The 22,825-nt window shown below is 38.4% G+C and overlaps 1 protein-coding gene and 1 pseudogene across 1 annotated transcript; both read left to right on the top strand.

The window, feature by feature from the left end:
* The first annotated feature begins 11,887 nt into the window (after positions 1–11,887).
* On the top strand, positions 11,888–12,100 carry LOC111722618 (ubiquitin-like protein 5). Its single transcript, XM_023508915.1, has one exon. The coding sequence runs from the start codon at positions 11,888–11,890 to the stop codon at positions 12,098–12,100; it is 213 nt and encodes a 70-aa protein (XP_023364683.1).
* Positions 12,101–12,148: 48 nt separating this feature from the next.
* On the top strand, positions 12,149–13,457 carry LOC100947229 (annotated as a pseudogene).
* The last annotated feature ends 9,368 nt before the right edge of the window (positions 13,458–22,825 follow it).

The following is a 22,825-nucleotide window of genomic DNA, read 5'->3' on the forward strand; positions in this document are numbered from 1 at the left end:
CCAGACATCAGACTATACTATAAATCCATTGTGATCAAAACAGCATGGTAGACTGAAACTAGACCCACACCTTTCACCATTAACTAAAATAGACTCACTGGATTAAAGATTTAAACTTAAGACATGAAACTATGAAAATACTAGAAGAAAGCATAGGGAAAACACTTGAAGAAATCAGCTTGGGTGAAAATTTTATGAGGCGGACTTCTCAGGCAATTGAAGTAATGTCAAAAATACACTTTGGGGACCTAATCAAACTAAAAAGTTTCTGCACAGCCAAGAACACAATAAATAAAGAGGGTAGACAGCCCTGAGTATGGGAGAAGATATTTTCTGGTTATGTCTCCGACAAAGGTTTAATAACCAAAATCCACAGAGAACTCAAACATATTAGCAAGAAAAAAACAAGTGATCCCATCTTAGGGTGGGCAAGGGACTTAAATAGAAATTTCTCTAAAGAAGATAGGCCATGGCCTACAGATATATGAAAAAATGCTCTCCATCCTTAATCATCAGAGAAATGCAAATGAAAACTACCTTGAGGTGCCACCTAACCCCAGTAAGATTAGCCCATATCACAAAATCCCCAAACCAGAGATGTTGGTGTGGATGTGGAGAAAATGGAACACTTCTACACTGCTGGTGGGAATCCAAATTAATTTGTTCCTTTTGGAAAAATTTCTGGAGAACACTGAGAGAACTAAAAATAGACCTGACATTTGATCCTGCAATTCCATTATTAGGTATATATCCAGAAGACCAAAAATCAAATTACAACAAAGATATTTGTATCAGCATGTTCATAGCAGCCCAGTTCATAATTGCTAGGTCATGGAAGAAGCCCAAGTGCCCACTGACCCATGAATGGATCAATAAATTGTGGTATATGTACACCACGGAATACTATGCAGCCTTAAAGAAAGATGGAGACTTTACCTCCTTCACGTTTACATGGATGGAGCTGGAAAACATTCTTCTCAAGAAAGTATCACAAGAATGGAAGAAAAAATACCCAATGTACTCAACCCTATGATGAAACTAATTGTTAACTATCATAAGAAAGCTATAATCCAATTGTAGTCCAAGAATACAGGGAAAAGGGAGAGGTAGGGGAGGGGATGGGGGAGGATGGGTGAAGGGAGGGTGATTGCTGGGATCATGCCTATGATTTATCCTATAAGGGTATGTGTGAATTTTTCTAAATGTCAAATATAAATGTCTTAACACAACAATTATGAGAATGACATGATGGCTATGTTGGCCAATTGGATGAAAGTATTTCAAATTGTATATGGAAACAACACACTGTATCCCATGATAGTATTAATGTGCACAAATACGATTTAATAAAAAGAAGAAAAAAGAAAAAATGCTCATCATCTTTAATCATCAGAGAAATGCAAACCAAAACCACTTTGAGACATCCTCTAACTCCAGTAAGAGTAGCACACATCACAAACTCCCAAAACTAGAGATGTTGGTGTGAATGTGGACAAAAGGGAACAGTTCTACACTGCTGGTGTGAATGCAAGCTACTACATTCCTTTTAGAATGAAGTTTGGAGACTCTCCAGGATCTAAATGTAGACCTGCTGATTGATCCTGCAATTCCTCTACTAGGTGTATATCCAAAAGACAAAAAATCACTTTATGACAAAGATATTTGCACCAGATTGTTCATTGCAGCCTATTTCATAATTGCCAAGTCATGGAAGAAGCCCAAGTGCCCATTGACCCATAAATGGATTAATAAATATTGGTATATGTGCACCATGGAATACTATGCAGCATTAGAAAAAGATGGAGACTTTACTACTTTTATGTTTACATGGATGGAGCTGGAAAATGTTCTTGTTAGTAAAGTATCTCAGGAATGGAGAAAATATCCAATGTACACAGTACTACTATGAAACCAATTTATAATCACTCACACTTTCCTATGAGAGATGAATCAGAACTATAGCCCAGGATGAAGGAGGGAAGGGCAGAGGGATGGGAAGGGATGGGGGTGGTTCAGTAGAGGGAGGGTTAATGGTGGGACCACACCTATGGAGCATATTGCAGGGGTACAAGTCAAATCTATCAAGTGTAGGACACAAATGTCTTAACACTGTGGTTAAGTAAATGAAGTGAAATTAATTAGTTGGATGTAAGCACTCCCATTTGTACAATCAACAGATTGAATCTCACAAAGGTATAAACGTATACAAAAATAAATAAATACATAAAATTAGTTTTTCAAAGAATACTTAATGAAATAGAGAAATAGCCATGGGCGGTGCCTGTGGCTCAAGGAGTAGGGTGCTGGCCCCATATACTGAGGGTGGCAGGTTTAAGCCCGGCCCCAGTCAAAACTGAAAAAAAAAAGAAAGAAAGAAAGAAAGAAAAAAGAGAAATAGTCATTTTATACTATCAAATGAATAAATAAAGTTATTCAATTGTAAAAAAAAAAAAAAAAAAGAAGAAGAAGAAGAAGCCACTTGTTAAGAAGTTTTCCAGCCAGATAAAGCAGGGTCAAGATGGGCAACTCAAAGCAGCTTTCATCAGAAACTCCCATCCAGAAGAGGGAAAATCATGCTAAAGTGAACTTGGAGTCATTGAAATTTTGGTGTAGATTGCAATTTGAAAAAATCAAGCTGCTTAGCATCCCCATTCAGATGAACTGTGATGACAAAGAATAGAAAGAGCAAGTAAAAGAACAAAGGACAGATACAGAGCAGATCAGGCCAGAGGAACCCAGAGCCAAATAGGGCAAGATCTCCCATCTCAAAGGACAGTTTCATAAAGAACCAAAAGTCCCAGTTTTCCTGCCCTGGGCACATCCACCTCTGGGTCTCCATCCTGTCTGGCAAAATAGAGAGCAAATCTGCAGAGGGATATTTCCCAGCAGTGGACGAGGGTGAGTTAGAGTGCTACCCTAGCCCAGACAGCCTGGAGAGTCTGCCCGACACTCTGACAACAGAAGGGTGAAATTACTTTGGATCCTAACAAGCACTCAGAGCAAGCGAGGGAATAAGAGTTTCAGAGGCCACTATCTCTGCTACTAACAATCAGTGGAATCTATAACCAGCTACATGAGGAAAGAGAGACAGGCCTGCCCCCAAACAGGTCTGTAGGAACTCTGGGTTACCTCTGCAGTGTGCTGCCTGCTGAACAGAATGGGCTTTGACCCTCACCGTGGGAGGTAATAGTGGCTCAGCTGCACTAATTCTGGTGGAGAAGGATCCCACCTGAGTCTCCCTCCTGCTGTCGGGGAACTCTCTCTACCTACTGTAGTGCCTCTATCCAGCATCTGTGCCTAATGGGCCCAGCCTAGAGGTTCAGCCCCAGAGCACCCTCCTGCTAACTTGGAAAGTAACAGGCCTAGCCTTGGTTGGACTTTTGGGGAAAAATGCAGACTTTTGAAACTGTATTTGGGTGGAAATGAAACTACGAGTTCGGTAATTTGGCAAGCCACAGACTCCCAAACCCACAAATCACGTGAAAGCCATGGTGTTTCAAATCTGACTACTGAGACGTCACTGTAAACTGCACCTTTTCCACCTTTTTGAATCTGCTTCATGGCAGAGCATATGCTTGGGCTGTAGTAGTACAATTGGCTAACCAGGAGTCATCCCAAGGATAGGAGAATCTCCTAGAGGGCCTGTCCAGGTCCACCCTACTCAGTTTAGAGAAAGAAAGGCCAATCATCATGGAAACTCTCATACTGCAGCTCCAAAAGGAAGCCTTGGGAGGCTATATTCAGGAAAGGCTAGAAGTATAAGCAACTGATCATTGGAATAGATAGTGGGGAAAAGGAGGAATGAGCTTCATAACCTGTGCATGAGGATATGATTTAAGTCTGACCGTTTTACTTTACAGACAGATCTCTGAAGTGCTGCTTAAGAGACCTCCGACTACATTAACTCTTTTTTAAATTAAATCGTATTAAATCATAGCTGTGTACATTAATGCAGTCATGGGGTACAGTGTGTTGATTTTACATACAATTTGAAATATTTTCATCAAACTGGTTAACATAGCCTTCATATCCTTTTCTTAGTTACTGTGTTAAGACACTTATATTGTACATTTAGAAAGATTCAAATGTACTCTTTTAAGATCAACTATAGGTGTGGTCCCACCAATCACCCTCCCTCCACGCATTCTCACCCCACCCCTTCCCTCCCTCTCCCCTTTCCCCATATACTTGGGCTATAATTGGGTTATAGCTTTCATATGAAAGCTATAAATTAGTTTCACAGTGAGGCTGAGTACACTGGATACTTTTTCATCCATTCTTGAGATACTTACTAAGAAGAATATTTTCCAGCTCCATTCATATAAACATGAAGGAGATAAAGTCTCCATCTTTCTTTAAGGCTGCATAATATTCTGTGGTGTACATACACCACAAATTATTGATCCATTCATGGGTCAATGGACACTTGGGCTTTTTTTTGACCTAGCAATTATGAATTGGGCTGCAATAAACTTTCTGGTACAAACATCTTTGTTATAATGTGATTTTTGGTCTTCTGGATATATACCTAGTAAAGGAATTGTAGGATCAAATGGCAGGTTTATTTTTAGTTCTCTAAGTGTTCTCCAAACATCTTTCCAAAAGGAAAATATTCATTTGCATTCCCACTATCAGTGTAGAAGTGTTCCCTTTTCTCCTCTGGTTTGGGATTTTTTGATGTGGGTTACTCTTACTGGAGTTAAATGATCTCTCAAAATAGTTTTGATTTGCATTTCTCTGATGATTAAGGACGGTGAGCATTTTTTCATATATCTGTCAGCCATGTGCCTGTCTTCTTCGGAGAAATTTCCCTTCAAGTCTCTTGCCCACCCTGAGATGGTATAACTTGTTCTTTTCTTGCTAATACATTTGAGTTCTCTGTGGATTCTGGTTATTAAATCTTTGTCATAGACATAACCTGCAAATATTTTCTCCCATTCTGAGGGCTATCTGCTTGCTTTACTTACTGTGTTCTTGGCTGTGGAGAAGCTTTTTTGTTTGATCAGGTCTCAGCAGTGTATTTTTGGTGTTGCTTCGATTGCCTGTGGGGTCCTCCACATAAAATATTCACCCATGTCAATTTCTTCAAGTGTTTTCCCTAAACGTTCTTCTACTATTTTTATAGTTTCATGTCTTAAGTTTAAATTTTTAATCCAGTGAGAGTCTATCTTAGTTAATGGTGTAAGGTGTGGTTCCAGTTTCAGTCTTCCACAGATTGCCAACCAGTTCATCTATTACCATTTGTTAAATAGGAAACCTTTTCCCCACTCAATGTTTTCAATTGGCTTGTGAAAGATAAGATAACAGTAAGTAGCTGGATTCATCTGTTGGTTCTCTATTCTGTTCCATACCAATACCTCTCTATTTTTCTACCAGTACCATGCTGTTTTGATCACTATAGTGAACAGTATAGTCTGTTCTATAGAACCGTTCTATATACTGTTCTATAGAACAGTATAGTCTGAGGTCTGGTAGCGTGATTTCTCCTACTTTGTTTTTACTTCTGAGTAATGACATGGCTATTCGAGGTATTTTATAATTCTGTATAAAACAAAGTATTATTTTTTTGAGATCTTTAAAGTATGACAATGGAGCTTTAATAGGATTGCATTAACATTATGTATTGCTAGCCGGGCATTGTGGCGGGCGCCTGTGGTCCCAGCTACTTGGGAGGCGGAGGCAGGAGACTCGCTTGAGCCCAGGAGTTGGAGGTTGCTGTGAGCTGTAATGCCATGCCACTCTACCCAGGGGGACAGCTTGAGGCTCTGTCTCAGAAAACAAACAAACAAACAAACAAACAAAAAAAAAAAACCATTATGTATTGCTTTGGGTAGCGTGGACATTTTAACAATGTTGATTCTTCCCAACCATAAGCATGGTATGTTTTCACATTTGTTAACATTTTCAGCTATTTCTTTTCTTAGAGATTCTTAGTTATCTTTATAGAGATGTTTCATGTCCTTTGTTAGGTAAACTCTCAAATATTTTTTCTTCTGTGTCACTACTATAAATGGAAGAGTACTTGACTGTTTTTCCAGCTTGACTCTTATTGGTATATATAAAGGCTACTGATTTATGAGTGTTGATTTTGTAACCTGAGACACTGATGTATTCCTTGATAACTTGTAAGAGGTTTGTAGTAGGATCCCTGGTGGTTTCCATATATAAAATCATATCATCTGCAAAGAGTGAAAGTTTGATCTCTTCTGACCCTATAAGGATACCCTTGATTGTCTTTTCTTCCCTGATTGTGATGGCTAAAACTTCCATTACAATGTTAAAGAGCAGTGGAGACAATGGGCAACCTTGCCTGGTTCCTGATCTGAGTGTAAACGATTTCAATTTAACTCCATTCAATATGATATTGGCTGTGGGTTTGCTGTAGATAGCCTCTATCAGTTTAAGACATGTCCCTTCTATACCAATTTTCTTAAGTGTTCTTATTATGAAGGAATGCTGGATATTATCAAAAGCTTTTTCTGCATCAATTGAGAGAATCATATGGTCTTTGTTTTTTAATTTATTTATGTGCTGTATTATATTTATAGACTTACATATATTGAGTCAGCCTTGAGACCCAGGGATAAAACCCACTTGGTCGTAGTGTATAATTTGATGTGTTGTTGGATTCTGTTTGTTAGGATCTTGTTGAATATTTTCACATCAATATTCATTAGTGATATTAGTCCATAATTTTCTTTTCTTGTTGGGTCCTTTCCTGGTTTGGGGATCAAGGTGACGTTTGCTTCATAGAATGTGTTGGGTAGTGTTCATTCTTTTTCTATGTTTTGGAAAAGGTTAAGTAAAATAGGTACTATTTTCCCTTTAAAGATTTGGTAGAATTCTGACGTGAAGCCATCTGGTCCAAGACTTTCCTTTCTAGGGAGATTTTGTAGGGTTGATTTCAGAACTTGATATAGGCCTCTTCAACATTTCCATCTCATTCTGGCTAAGTCTTGGAAAGTGGTGTGATTTCACATTTTGGCCAATTTCCCTCAGATTTTCATATTTCTGAGAAAAAATTTCCTGTAATATTCATTAAAAATATTTTGAATTTCTGAGGGGATCTTTTGTTATTTCCTCTTTACCATTTCTGATTGATGAAAGTACAGATTTTACTCATTTTACTGGTTAGGTTAGCCAAAGGTTTATGTATTTTATTGACCTTTTCAAAAAAACAATTTTTTCATTCATCAATCTGTTCTTTAATCCTTTTGCTTTAAATTTCATTTAATTCTGCTCTAATTTTGGTTATTTATTTTCTTCTGCTGGGTTTGGGATTGGAATGTTCTTCCTTTTGTAGTTTCTTGAGATGTCCCCTTAAGTTGTTAACTTCCTCTCTTTCCGTTCTCTTGAGGAAGGCTTGCATTGCTATAAATTTCTGTCTTAGGACTGCCTTTGCTGTATCCCAGAGGTTCTAATAATTTGTGTCTTCACAATCGTTTTTTTCCAAAAATTTGGTAATTTCCTTCTTGATCTCATCTCTGACCCAGCTATCATTCAGCAGAATGTTATTTAGCTTCCATGTTTTTGTATGAGTCTGCAGATTCCTGTTGTTACTGAGTTCAAATTTTATTCCATGACAGTTCAAGAAAATGCAAGAAATAATTTCTATACTTTTAAATTTGCTGAGGTTAGACTTGTGACCTAAAATGTGGTCTATTTTGGAGTATGTTCTGTGGACTGATGAGAAAAATGTGTATTCAGATTTGTTAGCATGAAATGTTCTGTACATGTCTGTTAAATCCAAATGCTGAATGGTTAAATTTAAATCTAGAATATTTTTTGGTTCTTATTGGAATACCTATCCAACACTGCCAAAAGGGTGCTAAAATCCCTGACTATGATGGAGCTGGAAGAAATCAAGTTGCTCGTGCTTGTTAGAGTATCTTATAAATTGAGTTGCATTCTGGTTGGGTGCATAAATATTAATAATTGAAATCTCATCATATTGAGTATTACCCTTAACAAATATGAAGTGCCCATCCTTACTGTTGCTTCCTTTTGTTGGTTTAAAGCCTATTGTATCTGTGAATAAAATTGCAACACCTGTTTTTTCTGCTTTCCAATTGCCTGGAGTATAGATGACCATCCCTTCACCCTGAGTCTATATTTATCTTTTAAGGTAAGATGAGATTGTTGTATGCAACAGATATCTGGCCTGAGTTTTTGCATCCAGTCAGCCAACCTATGCCTCTTTAGAGGACAATTTAAGCCATTCACATTAATTGAGAATATTGATAAATCTGGTAAAATTATGGGTGTCATGTTTTTTGAAAGTCCAGTGGACATTTTTAATCCTTTCACCACTATGGAGGTTGGAATTTAATCAAAAGTTTCTGAGTGGCTCAGCGCCTGTGGCTCAAGTGGCTAAGTTGCCAGCCACATACACCTAAGGTGGCGGGTTCAAATCCAGCCTGGGCCTGCCAAAACAACAATGATGGCTGCAACAAGAAAATAGCCGGGCATTGTGGCGGGCACCTGTGGTCCCAGCTATGTGGGAGGCTGAGGCAGGAGACTCGCTTAAGCCCAGGAATTGGAGGTTGCTGTGAGCTGTGATCCCACGGCACTATACCCAGGCAGATAGCTTGAGGCTCTGTCTTAAAAAAAAAAAAAAAGTTTCTGAGTGAGTTTACTTTTGTGGTGGAGGATTGCACTGGTCACTGTGGAGGATAGGTCTGAGAATATCCTGGAGAGCTGGTTTAGTTATGGCAAATTTCTTCAACATGTGAATGTCATTAAAGTATTTAATTTCTCCATCATAAATGAAACTCAGTTTAGCTGGATTCAGGATCCTGGATTGAAAGTTATTTTGTTTTAGGAGATTAAAAGTCAATGACCACCATCTTCTAGCCTGAAATGTTTCAGTGGAGAGATCTGCAGTCATTCTAATATTCTTCCCCTTGTAGATTGTGGTTTTCTTATGTCTAGCTGCTTTCAGAATTTTCTCTTTTATATTAACTTTAGTGAAGTTCATTATGATGTGCCTGGGGGATTTCTTATTCAGGTTGAGTTGTGCTGGGGTTGAAACTGTCTGCTATCTGAATTTCAGAATCTCTTGGCATGTCTGGAAAGTTCTCTTTCATAATTTCATGAAGAGGAGTCTCTGTGTTTTGTGAAGCAGCTTCATTGCTTTCCAGGATTCCTATAAGGTGAATATTAGTTTTCTTCAAATTATCTCAGAGCTCTCTGAGAGAATGATCCATTTTTGCTTTCCATTTCTCTTCCTCTTTGAGTGCTTGGGAACATTCAAAAGTTTTATCTCCAATGTCAGAAATCCTTTCTTCTGACTACTCCATTCTGTTATTGAGGAATTATATTGTATTTTAGATCTTTGAGGGCTGCAAGCTCTTGCCTCAGTGTGTCAAAATCTTTGGTGATTTTGTCTTTGAATTCACTGAATTCTTGAAAAAACTTTTGAAATGCTCCTCGAATTTCTAATTCCAACTTTGCCTCTATTCTATTAATATTATTTGCAATCCAAATTCTGAATTCAATTTCTGACATCTCAGTCATCTGTTTATGAATGGGATCTTCAGTGGTGTCTGCCATATCCTTCCTTGGAGGGGGGTTGATCATCTCTGGTTTTTCATGTTACTGGAGTTCTTCTGCTGATTCCACCCATGCTTATTTTACACCATTTGGCCAGATGAGCAGATAAGGACAAGTTGTTTGGGGATCCAGGAGTAGAGATTAACTAGGCCTTTGCCCCAAAGCTGGGACTGGTGTCTGTACCTTTTCCCCTAGGGCTTTGCCAAGGACCCATACAGTGGTACATTCTGAGAAACTATGGGCCTGCTTAGTGTAGTTGTTAAGTGGTTTTGTCTTGTTTTTAGCTTGCCTCTGTCCTACCCTTGTGAATCCATTACTCTGGGTTAAAGTCTCAGTTGTGGAGAAATACCAGCAATTAAGTTGCCCCATCCGCCACTGGCAACAATTGGAAATTGAAAAGCAAACCTTCCCACAACCACACACCCAGGGTACTACTTTGGATAGTCCTCAGGTGACTGGCCCAGTTCAAGAGGTCCAAATCAATTGTCCCAGTCAGCACTGGTCTCAGGTGGGAGAGTTCAAAAGTTCTCTGGCAACTAGATAGCAGGAGTCTGCTGGCAGCTCAAGTATGACTCACTCCAGTGCTCTGTGAGGTCAGAAGGACCCACTCAGCAAATAAATTAGTCTGGGAAGGTTGATGCCTCATTCCCCACCCTGCACCTCTGTCACCCCTAGTCACTGGTAACCTCACAAGACTGTGACCCAGTTACCTCCAATGAGTGGATGCTCCAGGGTTTTATGCTTGCCTGAGTCACAGGGAAATCTATATCATCTGAGCCAGGCCACCTCTCTGCCACTATCCAGCAGGGGGAGATGAGGCCTGACAATCCCAGTTGCTTAATGGAGGCTGCAGAGGTTTACTCAGTTCCAACCCCACACTTGATTGATGTTGCTGGCAGAACAGGACAGAACAACTTCGTAGAATTTGTTTCTATCCCAGTATATTCCCCTGTGAGTCAGACCCAGTCTCTGCTGCAGTTTGTGTGGGGCTAGACACGGTTAGAGCTCACACTCAGCATTCAGTTCCTGCCTTTGCCTGCTCACTTTTGTCTCAGCTATAATCCCCTGAGGGCCATGTGCATCTTAGGCTCAGTAAAGCAATCCTCTGGTTCAGCCCCCTCTACCCTGGGAGTCTGCCGGTTCTCCACACATATTCTAGTCTATGCTCTGCACAGGCCACTACCACCTCAGGTCTTCCCTTTATTCACGAGCCCTGTACTTGCACCCCAGATCTGTTCCGCCAGTGGCTGCCACCAGAGAAGATGCCCATCTTCCTCCGGTTGCCCAGAGAGACAGGGCTTGTCAGTCCAGAATAGCCCCAGTTGTGTTAGCCCTATTGTTCATGCTACTGTGGCTTCTGCTCTGCACTTCGGGGCACCACCACTCTTGTATGGTTCCCTCTCAGCTGACTGTCCTCTCCTTACTCCCATGCCACTGGATCAGCACAGAACAGCAACAGCTCCTGTCCCATCCACACCTCTCAAGAATATGCCCAAGAATGCCCACGTGGAATAGGTTTCCAAACTTTGGGGTGAGAGTGGAGAGGAGTTCTGGGAGTTCAGAATTGCAGGTAGAGAATATATACAGTTTTATACAGTTTTATGCCTTGCAGGAGAATGCCATGGCACCCTAGTAGGGGTATGAGGTCCAGTTTTTAGAGTGTCTCTCCCATAGGATAGAATGGGAGAATGTTTGAACTCTGCTTGCTTCTTTCTATGGAGTATTCTGTGAGCCCTTCTCATGGGGATGGGGAGTCCCATTGCTTGGCAATGGATTTTGTAGCTTTTATTTTTATCCTTGGGATTGCAGCTCACCTCAGCAGGGTTGATGTGCATTCTTAAACCTTCTCTCTTTGCTTAGCTCCAAACCATTAGCTTACTTGCTAAACTTCTGTCCTTTAACACTCCTTCTGGATGGGATCCTCTGTGGAAAACTGGCTCCAGTCCACCATATTGCCTCTGCCCCCCCCAACTACATTAACTCTAAATGAAAATATACAAACAATTTAACAATCCACCTTTAAAAATATAATATATACATAAATGATCTGCAAATACACATGGGAAGGAATCAGTGGAAGAACTCTGGCAACATTAAAAATAAGAACAGATCAACACTACAAGAGATTAAAAGGGAGATAGAGTTGAAAATACCATCCTAGGTCTTACTCTGAAATGCTGAAGTAGATATTGGATGTGCCTTCCAGTGGTTTTCAAATGTGTGGAGATTGCAAAAGAATCTCTTAAGATTTTTAAAATCTCATCCATCAGAGTGCTTAAGACTAGAGGTTGTAGTGTCTGCAGGTTAGAATTTTGAGTTTGGAGCTCCAGTCAGGATGATTGAGGTTGTTTCCAACAACCATCTGAAGAAGAAGGTCAGTAACACCAATGACACCACTGGGAACCTTAAGAACCTGATTGCAGCCCAAACTGGCACCTGTTGGAACAAGATTGTCCTTAAGAAGTGGTACACAATTTTTAAGGACCACATGCCACTAGGGGACTATAAAATCCATGATGGAATGAACTTGGACCTTTATTACAAATAGAGCAGACTTCCTTTCCCCTGTTCTACCGTTCTTTACTCCCACACTGGTATGGAGGCTTGTTTTTAAAAAATCACATTAGAAAGGAGTTGCCAATAGCCAGGAGGGAATATTTCCAAGTTTTATTGTGACTATTGCAATATATATTTCACCCATGACTCTCCATCTGTGAGAAAGACACACTGCAGTGTGAGGAAGCACAAAGAGAATGTGAGGGACTACTATCAGAAATAGATGGAAGAGCAGGCCCAGAGTGTGATCGACAAAAAAACAGCTGCATTTCAACAAGGAAAACTACCTCCTACTCCATTTTCTGCTCCTCCTCCTGCCTGGGAGATGATTTCACCTTCCCCCAATCTTCTGGGTCCTCCTCATCCCAGTATGCCAGCACCCCATATGTGGGGCCCTCCCATGATGCCGATGATGGTTCCTCCTCCTCCTGGGATGATGCCAGTGGGACCTTATCCTGGAATGAGGCCCCCCATGGGAGGTCACATGCCAATGATACCTGGGCCCCCAATGATGAAACCTCCTGCTGGTCCCATGTTGGTGCCCACTGGTCCTAGAATGAGTTGGTCTGGTGACTCCCCACCAGACAAAGTAGAGAGGAGTTTTCTTTATGTCAGTTTCATATTAATTGTTCTGCTTCACCAGGAGATGGTGGTGCTGTGATTCTGGGTGTTTTTTTAACTGCATGGTAAGGAAGATTTGCTCCTCCTTCCTATCAAAGACAGAATAGTTTTGAAGGGAAGAAGTGAACCCCCAAAGGGGTAGTTTTCATTTTTTTTGTGAAATGTGAAAATAAAACTATTAAGTATTTTAGTTAAAAAATAAAATAAAATAAAATAAAATCCAAACTTACTTTAATGTGGAAGTCACTGGAATTGAGGCAAGTAGTTCTGTGCAAGCAGTGAAACCTGCTGGGTGGGAGCCTGCTGGGTGCTGTACACTGGTGGGCTGATGGGGTGGCAGATGAGGAGGAAGACTCTGCTTTTGAGGAAGAAAATGAAGAAATTAGAGGAGGTGCAGAAGGTAGACAGGGTAAAAGACAGACTTTTTCTGAAGAATTGAGATGTATGATGTATGGATTTGGAGATGAAAAGAATCCTTATACTAAATCAATAAATTTTCTTGAGGAATATCTCCTCTTGAAGAATATCTACTGTGTTAGACTTCATTACTGAAATAACTCACAAGTCCATGTCTATTGTTAGACAAGTTTGAGTACAATTTGAAGATATCATCTTCTTCATTCAAAAGGACCCCCAGGAAGTTTGCTAGTGTTAAAGACTTGTTTACTATGAATGAAGAATTGAAATGGGCTAGAAACGCATTTGATGAAGCAAACTATGGATCTTAACATCTTTTGTAGATTCTGAAACTCCATTATGTTCTAGGGAAACCATATGTAAGAATTGTTATATTTTCTACATTAAGGTCCTGATATCTACCTATGTAAATGAAAGGTAGGAAAACCAAGTTTATGCCTTTATTTTCATGGCTTTGATTTTTATAGTGATATTGGATTAATTGCCTGCCTTTATATGACCATACTTGAATTACTTGTTGAGTTTTAATGACCACGCATAAGTTAAAGCACCTTTCAAACCATGCAGTTCTTTCTGACTGTTAACCAGGAATGAAATATTAAGTGTTCATGTGTTAGGCATATTTGTGACATTGTGAACTATGCAGTATCTGTTTAATATGTGAAATCTAAATGGTATCTTTGAAAGCTTAAATATGTACTTTGTATATTCTGAAGTTTTTTATATGAAAGTAGTCTAAGATTATTGTAGTGAACATTTTTTATGTTTCATTTAAAGGGATGATATAGGAAAAGACCATTTTTCTAGTATAGATATTTATCTATTTTTTTAAATATCTTTCTTTCTTTCTTTCTTTCTTTCTTTCTTTCTTTCTTTCTTTTCTTTTCTTTTTCTTTTCTTTTCTTTTCTTTTTTTTTTTTTTTTTTTTTTTGCAGTTTTTGGCCAGGGCCAGGTTTGAATATGGTGCCAGTGTCACCTATGGCTGATTTCTTTTAATATTCTTTTCTTCTGATACTAAGAATGATTTTATTTTCTTGGAGAAACAAAGTTTCATGTGAATATTTCACGTTGGAAAGCTTTTTTGATTTAAGACTTTTTGGTGATTATAATATACTATTTGTGAAGTTTTGGGAGAAGCTTCTAAAAAATATTTTCAGGAGCAAGAATGATATTGCCTAGAAATTGAATGGCATTGATGGCAAGATAAGCATTTAAGGTAATGTTTTATTTGCATATTTCAAAGTACGTATTCATTGTGGAAACATATACTTGATGAAAACCATGTGTGTCTGTGGAAGTCACTTTTTTTTTTAGTTTTCTTATACAACGTTTATTTTTACCTTGGTATATTTTTATGTTGCATTCAGCATAAATAAAAATTAAACAAAAATATGTTTAATTGGCTCAGAAAAGGCCCATGTGAAAAGAAAAATATTGGGTAAAATGTTACCAATAGGTAATTAGGATTTAGAGGGATGGATTTGAGTTACAGTCCCATGGAAACCCTTTTGTAATTCAAGATATATGGGTTTTGTATGTATGTATGTACCTTATCAAATTATTATTGCATTTAGGTTGAAATAAGGATTAAAATTGCATTAAAATAGATCACTGAATGTTCCCCTTTGTGAAACTGAACTTTTTGTGTGCCACTTAAAAATGTTATATATTCATTAGAGAGATATGGGACTACAAGAAATGAACCTGGTGAATCATAGGTATTGCTGAAAGAGAAAAATAGAATCCTAAGAGCATGGAAGCTCTACTTCAAGACATCATGGTGGAGAATTTCTCAAGCATTGTGAGAGATCCATAAATTAAGATACTAGGTGGTTTTAGAGCCATAGGAAAATTCAAATCAAACGTAGTATCTCCTAGACACATTGGAATTAACTTGGCCAAAATACAAATTAAAGAGAAAATTTTGCAAGCAGTCATGCATACACAACTTCTTATATACAAGGTGAAAAACATTAGGTTGACAGCAAATATTTCAGCAAGAACTTTTCAAGCCAAAAGTGAGTTGTCATGTGTCTTTAACCTCAAACAAAAAGAATTTTAGCCCAAGAAGCTTTATCTTGCTAAAGTAAGTTTTATATTATCCAGAGAAATAAAATATTTTACTGACATGGAAATATTGAGGAAATTCACCACAACAACTTCAGCTCTGTATGAAGTACTCAGACTCATTCTTTACATGACCAGCACAATGGAACACTACATAGTGAAGACACTCAGAAATTAAAGGATAAACCATATTTTATACAGTGGTGCAGAGAGTAAAACTAAGCAATAGACGTCTACAAAATAAGAACAGAACTCCACCATACTTAACAGTTCTGTCAATAAATGTGAATGCCTTGAATTCCACATAGAAAAGGCACAGGCTAGCTGACTAAACAAAAAAGCACACACAAAGTATACACTGTCTTTAAGAAATACATTTAACCTCTAAAGACACAGAAAGACTCAGGGTGAACTGTGGGAGAGCCACATTTCAGGCAAATGGAAATCAGAAGAAAGCAGAGGTTTCAACATTATTTGCATATATAATTGTATTTAAACCAACAAAAATGAAGAAAGACCAAGATGGATACTATATATTGGTCAAGGGAACAATAAGCAAGATGACATTTCAATCCTAAACATTTATGCACCCAACTTAAATGCTCCCAGATATTTAAAGCAAACCCTAACCAATCTGAAAAATATGATATTCTGCAATACCATAGTAACTTCAGATTTCAACATCCCTCTGACAGAACTGGAAAGAACCTCTAAACAGAAACTAAATAAATAAACAGGAGACTTAAATGCAACCCTAGGGAAAAAATGGACTTATAGAAGATAGCATCCCCAAACTATTATACATTCTTCTCACCAGCCTATGAATCATACTCTAAAATTGATCATGTCCTAGGTCATAAATCAAAGCTCAACAAAATTAAAACAATAGAAATTATACTTTTTATCTTGTCAGGCCATAAGAGAATAAAGATAGAACTCAAATTCAACAAAAACCTTCATGTGCACACAGATTCACAGAAACTAAACAACTTTATGCTGGGTCAAGAAGGAGATAAAAAGGAAAATCATTAGATTTCTTGAACAAAATGAAAATGAAGCAACATGTCATCAAAACTTGTGGTATACTGCAAAGGCAGTTTTAAGTGGGAAATGTATTGCATTAAAACAGAAAGAGAGGAAATCAATAACCTAATGGACCATTACAAGAAGCAGGAAAAGAAAGAGCAATCCAATCCCAAGCATAGCAGAAAAATAAAAAAATAACTAAAATTATATCAGAATTAAATGACATTAATAACATAAGAACCATTCAGAAGACCACCTAAAACAAAAAAAATTGTGGAAGAAGATGTGGGGGAAACACTTGAGGATGTGGACCTAGGGAAAGATTTTATGAAGAAGCTTCAGCAGCAATTGCAACAACAACAAAAATAAACCAATGTACTTAATTAAACTGAAAAGATTTTGCACAGCTAAGGACACCTCAATAAAAGCAAATAGACAACCTTTGGAATGGGAAATGATATTTGCATGTTATGAATCTGACAAAGGCTTGATAACTAGGAAATATAGAAAATTCAAATTAATCAACAAAAAAATAGCTAACAATCCCATCCATCCCTGAATAAGAGACATGAACATAACCTTCTCTGAGGATGACAAATTACTAACAAACATATTTTTAAAATGCTCTTTATCCCTAATTATGAGAGAAATGCAATCAAAATCACCTTGAGATATCATTTAACCACAGCGAGGTTAGTTCACATCACAAAGTCCAAGTGTTGCAGATACTGGTGCAGATGTGGAGAGGGAGGAACACTTTTATACTGTTGTGATTGCAACCTAATTTAACTTTAGAAAAAAAGTATAGAAAATCCTCAAAGAACTGAAATTAGACTTCTCTAGATCCCACTACTAGGCATCTACCCAGAAGGAAAAAAAAATCATTTTATTATAAAGACACTTGCACTAGAATATTTATCACACCTCAATTTGTAATTGCAAAGTTGTGGAAACAACCTAAATACCCATTAACTTGGGAAAGATTACCAAGCTGTGGTATATGTATAACATGGAGTACTATTCAGCTGTAAGGACAGATGTAGACTTTACATCTTTTTTATTAACCTGGATGAAGTTGAAACACATTCTTCTTAGTAAAGTATCACAAGAATTTAAAAGCAAGTATACAATGTACTCAATTTTATTATGAACCCAGTAGATGATCTAATACATGCCCACATAGGAGAATAACTTGATTCTATTCAATTTGGGGGGACTGGCAATGAGGGAGAGAGGATAGTAGTGAGATTGATGTGCTCCCACTTAAAGGACACAGGATAGGGGTATATGGCACACCTTTTGGGCAGGAACCACTACATGAGGGATTCTACCTAACAAATTCAAAAATTGTGACCTGGTTGTCTGTACCCTCACAGTAACCTGAAATTAAAAAAAGGAAATATGTATAGATGGCACATTTCTTAAATGGATAGAAGGCATTAATAACAAACCCACAACCAATATTATACTAAGTGGAGTAAAACAGAAATCATTTCTACTTAGACGTGGAATCACTATCACTACAGCAATTCAACATTGTGCTAGAATTTCTACCTAATGCAATCAGGCAAGAGAATGATATCAAGTGTATTTAATTGAGGACAGAGAAGTCAACCTCTTTATCTCTGCTGATGATATGATTTTATACTTCAAAAACCTGAAGGTCTCAACCACAAGGATCCTGAAGTGATGGAGAAATACAGTAAAGTCTCAGGATATGAAATAATGTCCAGAAATCAATAGCCTTTATATATACCAATAAAACGAGGGTGACCAGATTTTAACATTTGTAAAGCTGGACAACATGGCCAAGGGGTGAGGTTCTGGGGGCAGGGCAGAGGACTGGGCAGGGCAGGGCCTGACAACAATGCAAACTTTGATAAGCAGTTATTGATAATCACTTCTCAACAATTATTTGTTATTATTACAGTTTAACATTATCAAATTAACAAAAATAATATAAAACTCATATTCTGGCAAAATAGCCACATGGCAGCCGAAAACTGTATATTCCCTTCCTGTTCTCCTACCCATTCTGCATTCTTTCCAAAAATCAGGACTTTTTAAAAATGCTTCGGGACGCGGGACAAATTGTTAAGAAGTGGGACTGTCCTGCCAAAAGTGGGACGTCTGGTCACCCTAAATAAAACCCAAGCTGAGAATCAAATCAAAGACATAATATCCTTCACAATCACTTCAAAGAAAATGAAATATCTGAGAATATACCCAACAAAGAGCATGAATTTCTACAGGGAGAACAACATAATCCCGAGAAAAGGAATAGCTTGAGATGCTAACAAATGAAGAACATAACAATGCTCATGGCTGGAAAAAATCAACACTGTTCAAATGTCAATACTATCCAAAGTGATCTACAGATTCAATGTGATCCCCATCAAAGCAACAGCATCATAATTTGAAGAACTTGCAAAATAATGCTGTGCTTCATATAGCACCAAAAAATCACTTAAATAGCTAATGAAATTCTATGAAATGAAAACAAATCAGGAGGCATCATGTTATCAGACTTGAGGTTATGCAGCAGTATAACATGGTACTGGCACTAAAATAGACATATAGACTGATAGAATAGAATATCAAAACTAGACAGAAAAGAAGCCACCTATAATCATCTCATATTTGATAAATCAAAGAAAAAACATACACTGTGAAGAGTAATCCCTGTTTAATAAATGGTGTTGGGGGAATTGGTTAGCCACATGTAGAACACTGAAATTGAACCTGCATCTCTCACCACCTCTCACCACTGAGAAAAATTCAATATCATTGGATAAAAGATTTAAATTTAAGACACAAAACAATAAAAATTCCAGAAGAATGTGTAGGAAAAACTCTTGATGCTTTTGGCCTAGGAAAACGTGTTATGAAGAAGACCCTCTTGGTAGTTGCAGCAATGTCAAAAATAATTAAATGGGACATGATAACACACAAAATTTCACAGTTAAGGCTACAACAACTAAAGAAAACAGAAGTCCTGCAGAAGGGAAAAAAATACTTGTATGCTATGCATCTGAAAAAGGGATGATAATGAGAATCTACAGAGAACTCAAACTAATCAACAAGAAAAAAAGAAACAACCCCATTTAGAAGTGGGCAAGAGACTGGAACAGAACCTTATCCTAAGAAGTTAGATGAATGGCCAATAAACATATGCAAATAAATGGCTATTGTCTCTAATCATCAGAGAAATGCAAATCAAAACCACCCTGAGATATCATCTGACCCCAATGAGATTAGCCTGCCTCACAAAGTCCAAATCTGCAGATTCTGATGTGGATGTGGAGAGAAGGGAACACTTTTATACTGTTGGTAGGATTTCAAACTAATAATACAGTTTCTATGGAAAGAAATATAGAGAATTCTCAAATAACTCAAAATACACCTTCCATTTGATCCCACAATCCCATTATTAGGCATCTACCCAGAAGAAAAAGAAATATTTTACCATAAATACATTTGAACTAGAATGTTCATTGCAGCTCAATTCATAATCACTAAGACATGAAATCAACCCAAGTGTCCATTAACACATGAATATATTAATAAACTGTGGTACATGTATATTGTGGAATGCTATTCAGCCACAAAAAGATGAATGCTTTATATCTTTTTTTTTAATTTGCCTAGATGGAGTTAAAGCACACTCTTCTTAGTAAAGTATCACAAGAATGAAAAAAGGAAGCACCCAGTATACTCAATACTAATATGAAACCAATAGATAAACAACTACAGGCCCACATGACAGAAAATCACAATAGAATTCAAATAGGCAAGCAGGGGGAAAGGGGAAGAAGGAGGGTTATTGGAAATCTCTCACCTAAGGTGAACAATGTAAGAGTATACAGCACAATTCCTGGTTGAAGAGCTCAAGTACAACTTGAAGATTACCCGAGAAATGAAAAAATTTAACCTGATCATTTTCACCCTCATTTTAATTTGAAAAAAATCTGGCTCGGTGCCTGTGGCTCAAGTGGCTAAGGCGCCAGTCACATACAACTAAGGTGGTGGGTTCGAATCCAGCCCGGGCCTGCCAAACAACAATGACTGCTGCCACCAAAAAATAGCTGGGCATGGCAGGCGCCTGTGGTCCCAGCTACTTGGGACGCGGAGGCAGGAGACTTCCTTGAGCCCAGGAGTTGGAGGTTGCTGTGAGCTGTGATGCCCATGGCACTCTACCTAGGGGGACAGCTTGAGGCTTTGTCTCAAAAAAAAAAAAAATTGAAAAATATCTGTCTAGATACCATAAGAGGAAGACACAGCAGTGTCAATTAAGAAAGAAAAGTAGGGTGGTGCCTGTGGCTCAAAGGAGTAGGGCACCAGCCCCATATGCCAGAGGTGGCGGGTTCAAACCCAGCCCCAGCCAAAAACTGCAAAATAAAGAAAAAAAAGAAAGAAAGAAAAGTAGCTGATGTTTTAAAAAATAAAGAACACCTTCCATTTCCTTCAGTTCCAAATAAGTAACTGGCCTTGGGTATTCTGTAGAGTGCTGGTACCTTATCTTGAAGACACATAAATTAGCAGTCACAGTTTTTAGTAGGCTAAAAGATAGAGAAACTAACAAATTTCTCTGAAGTGGCAGACTGACCCTTTGAATTCTGAACTTTTGATGCATTTACTCATTAGTTTGTGCATGTGTACAATAACAGAAATTCAAGCAGCTTCAAAAGTAAGTCTTATAAACTAAGAACAGAAAAATTTCTTCTTTTATAGTTGTATATAAAATCTCAATTGACAGCCAGGTGCCGTGGCTCACACTTGTAATCCTAACACTCTAGGAGGCCTAAGTGAGTGGATTGGCTGGGCTCACAGGTTCAAGACCAGCCTTGGCAAGAGCAAGATCTCATCTCTAAAAAGAGTCAGGTGTTGTGGTGGGTGCCTGTAATTCCAGTTACTCTGGAGGATGAGACGAGAGAATAGCTTGAGCCCAAGAGTTTGAGGTTGCTGTGAGCTATGAAGCCATGGCACTCTATGGAGGGTGACAAAGTGAGTCTCTGTCTCAAAAATAATAATAATAATAATAATAATTTCAGTTAAGCTTCTCCAAGAGTTTGAGAAAAGAAGCCTATGATATTAAAAGATTTAGGTGCTTATCTTAGCCTTATGATTTCATTTCAACAGCAATGTAGGGCAATTTAGCTTGATCTCCCAGTGTGTAGAGAAGGTGTGGAATATGCAAGAGATTGTATTTTGCTTTGTACTCTGATGATGGAGATAGGAGAGGGAAGCAGAGGTCCTGAGCATTTAGGGGGAGCAGAGGAATTGCCCCTGGTGTTATTAAAATCAGTTTGTTTGCCTATAACATAGAGAATGTTACTGAAGGCTTAGATATTCTGGAGTGAGGATGTTGAATTTGTTCAAGGGTTGAGGGTCTGTCTGTCAGACTGAAGTAGCCCTAGAGGGGCTGTGGGTGTGGAGAATGTTGGCTAGGAGGTACTCTTCTAGATCTGGCTGTGAGTTCTACTTCCTGCAGCATTGCTCACCAAAGACCCTTCCGGATGTAGTGGAAGTAGGGTGCAGGTCCCAGAGCTGGACTCATTCTTGACATCTTTTTGTCATAGCCTCCAGGGAAACTTTGCCTCTGAAATATTCCTACCAGAGTGTTAACCACAATTTGAAAAACTTCTTTCAGCTTTTGGGTTCTGCTTCTAGCCCTACCTACCTCTTTTCCCTTCTGTCTGTCTCCATCTGGTTATCAAAAGAACTTGGAAGGCCAGGTTTGAAATTCTGTTTGTGGATTCTAAGGTGATTTTATGAGGTTTTATGCCCAATGTCATGGGTACTGAGAGATGAAGTGCACTTCCAGGATAGATTTTCCTTCCCTAGTGCAAGGAATTATGGGAAGAAAGAAGTAGAAGGAGACATCTTATCTGGATAGTGAAGATTTGGAAAGCAGACAGAGTGTAGATCAGAAAGTCCAGCAAGCTTAAAGAAAGCCTAGGATCCTCCTGGATGGTTTGCCAAAATGTTAGGTGTGGAGGAACCAGGTGTCAGGTCTCTGTGTTCCCAGGTTTTTGGTTTCCAGTGTAGAGTGAACAGATTGAATTAGTAAACAGGTATAATCAGGCAATGTAACACAGTTTATGAAAGATTAAAGTATAGTACATTCCAGAGAATGAATGGGTCAGTCCAGATGGAGAGGTTGAGGGTGGAGTTGGAGAATGAATGAAAATGGAAGGTTTGAGAGGTGGGGATACATAAGGAGGGGGCAGAATAGCCTGTAGGGTGAAAGTCAGAGTCCAAAGTGGAAGGTTGGGGTGGTGGCTGTTCATTGAGAAGGAGAATTTGGTGGTACAGGTCTGGCACAGAGAAGGATAGAAGAGAACTTGAAGGAAGGGAACCCAAGACTACCTGTTCTTGTGTGTTATAAAATTCTTAAGATTTCTGAGAATGTTTAAATTGATAGTGCTGTTTTCAGGCTATTGGTTTCTATTGTCTAATTTGAATTGAGGCCACGAGTGTTGCAGAGGAATGTTAATCATTTCAGTTTGATGTCTCCTTTTAGACCCAGGGTGCCTACGTTTTTGAGGAGATGGCCCAGTGGTAAGTCTCAAGAGAGAACTAAATA

The sequence above is a fragment of the Otolemur garnettii genome, unplaced genomic scaffold, assembly GCF_000181295.1.
Source record: "Otolemur garnettii isolate 467f Iridium unplaced genomic scaffold, OtoGar3 scaffold00290, whole genome shotgun sequence".
Taxonomy (NCBI): Eukaryota; Metazoa; Chordata; class Mammalia; order Primates; family Galagidae; genus Otolemur; species Otolemur garnettii.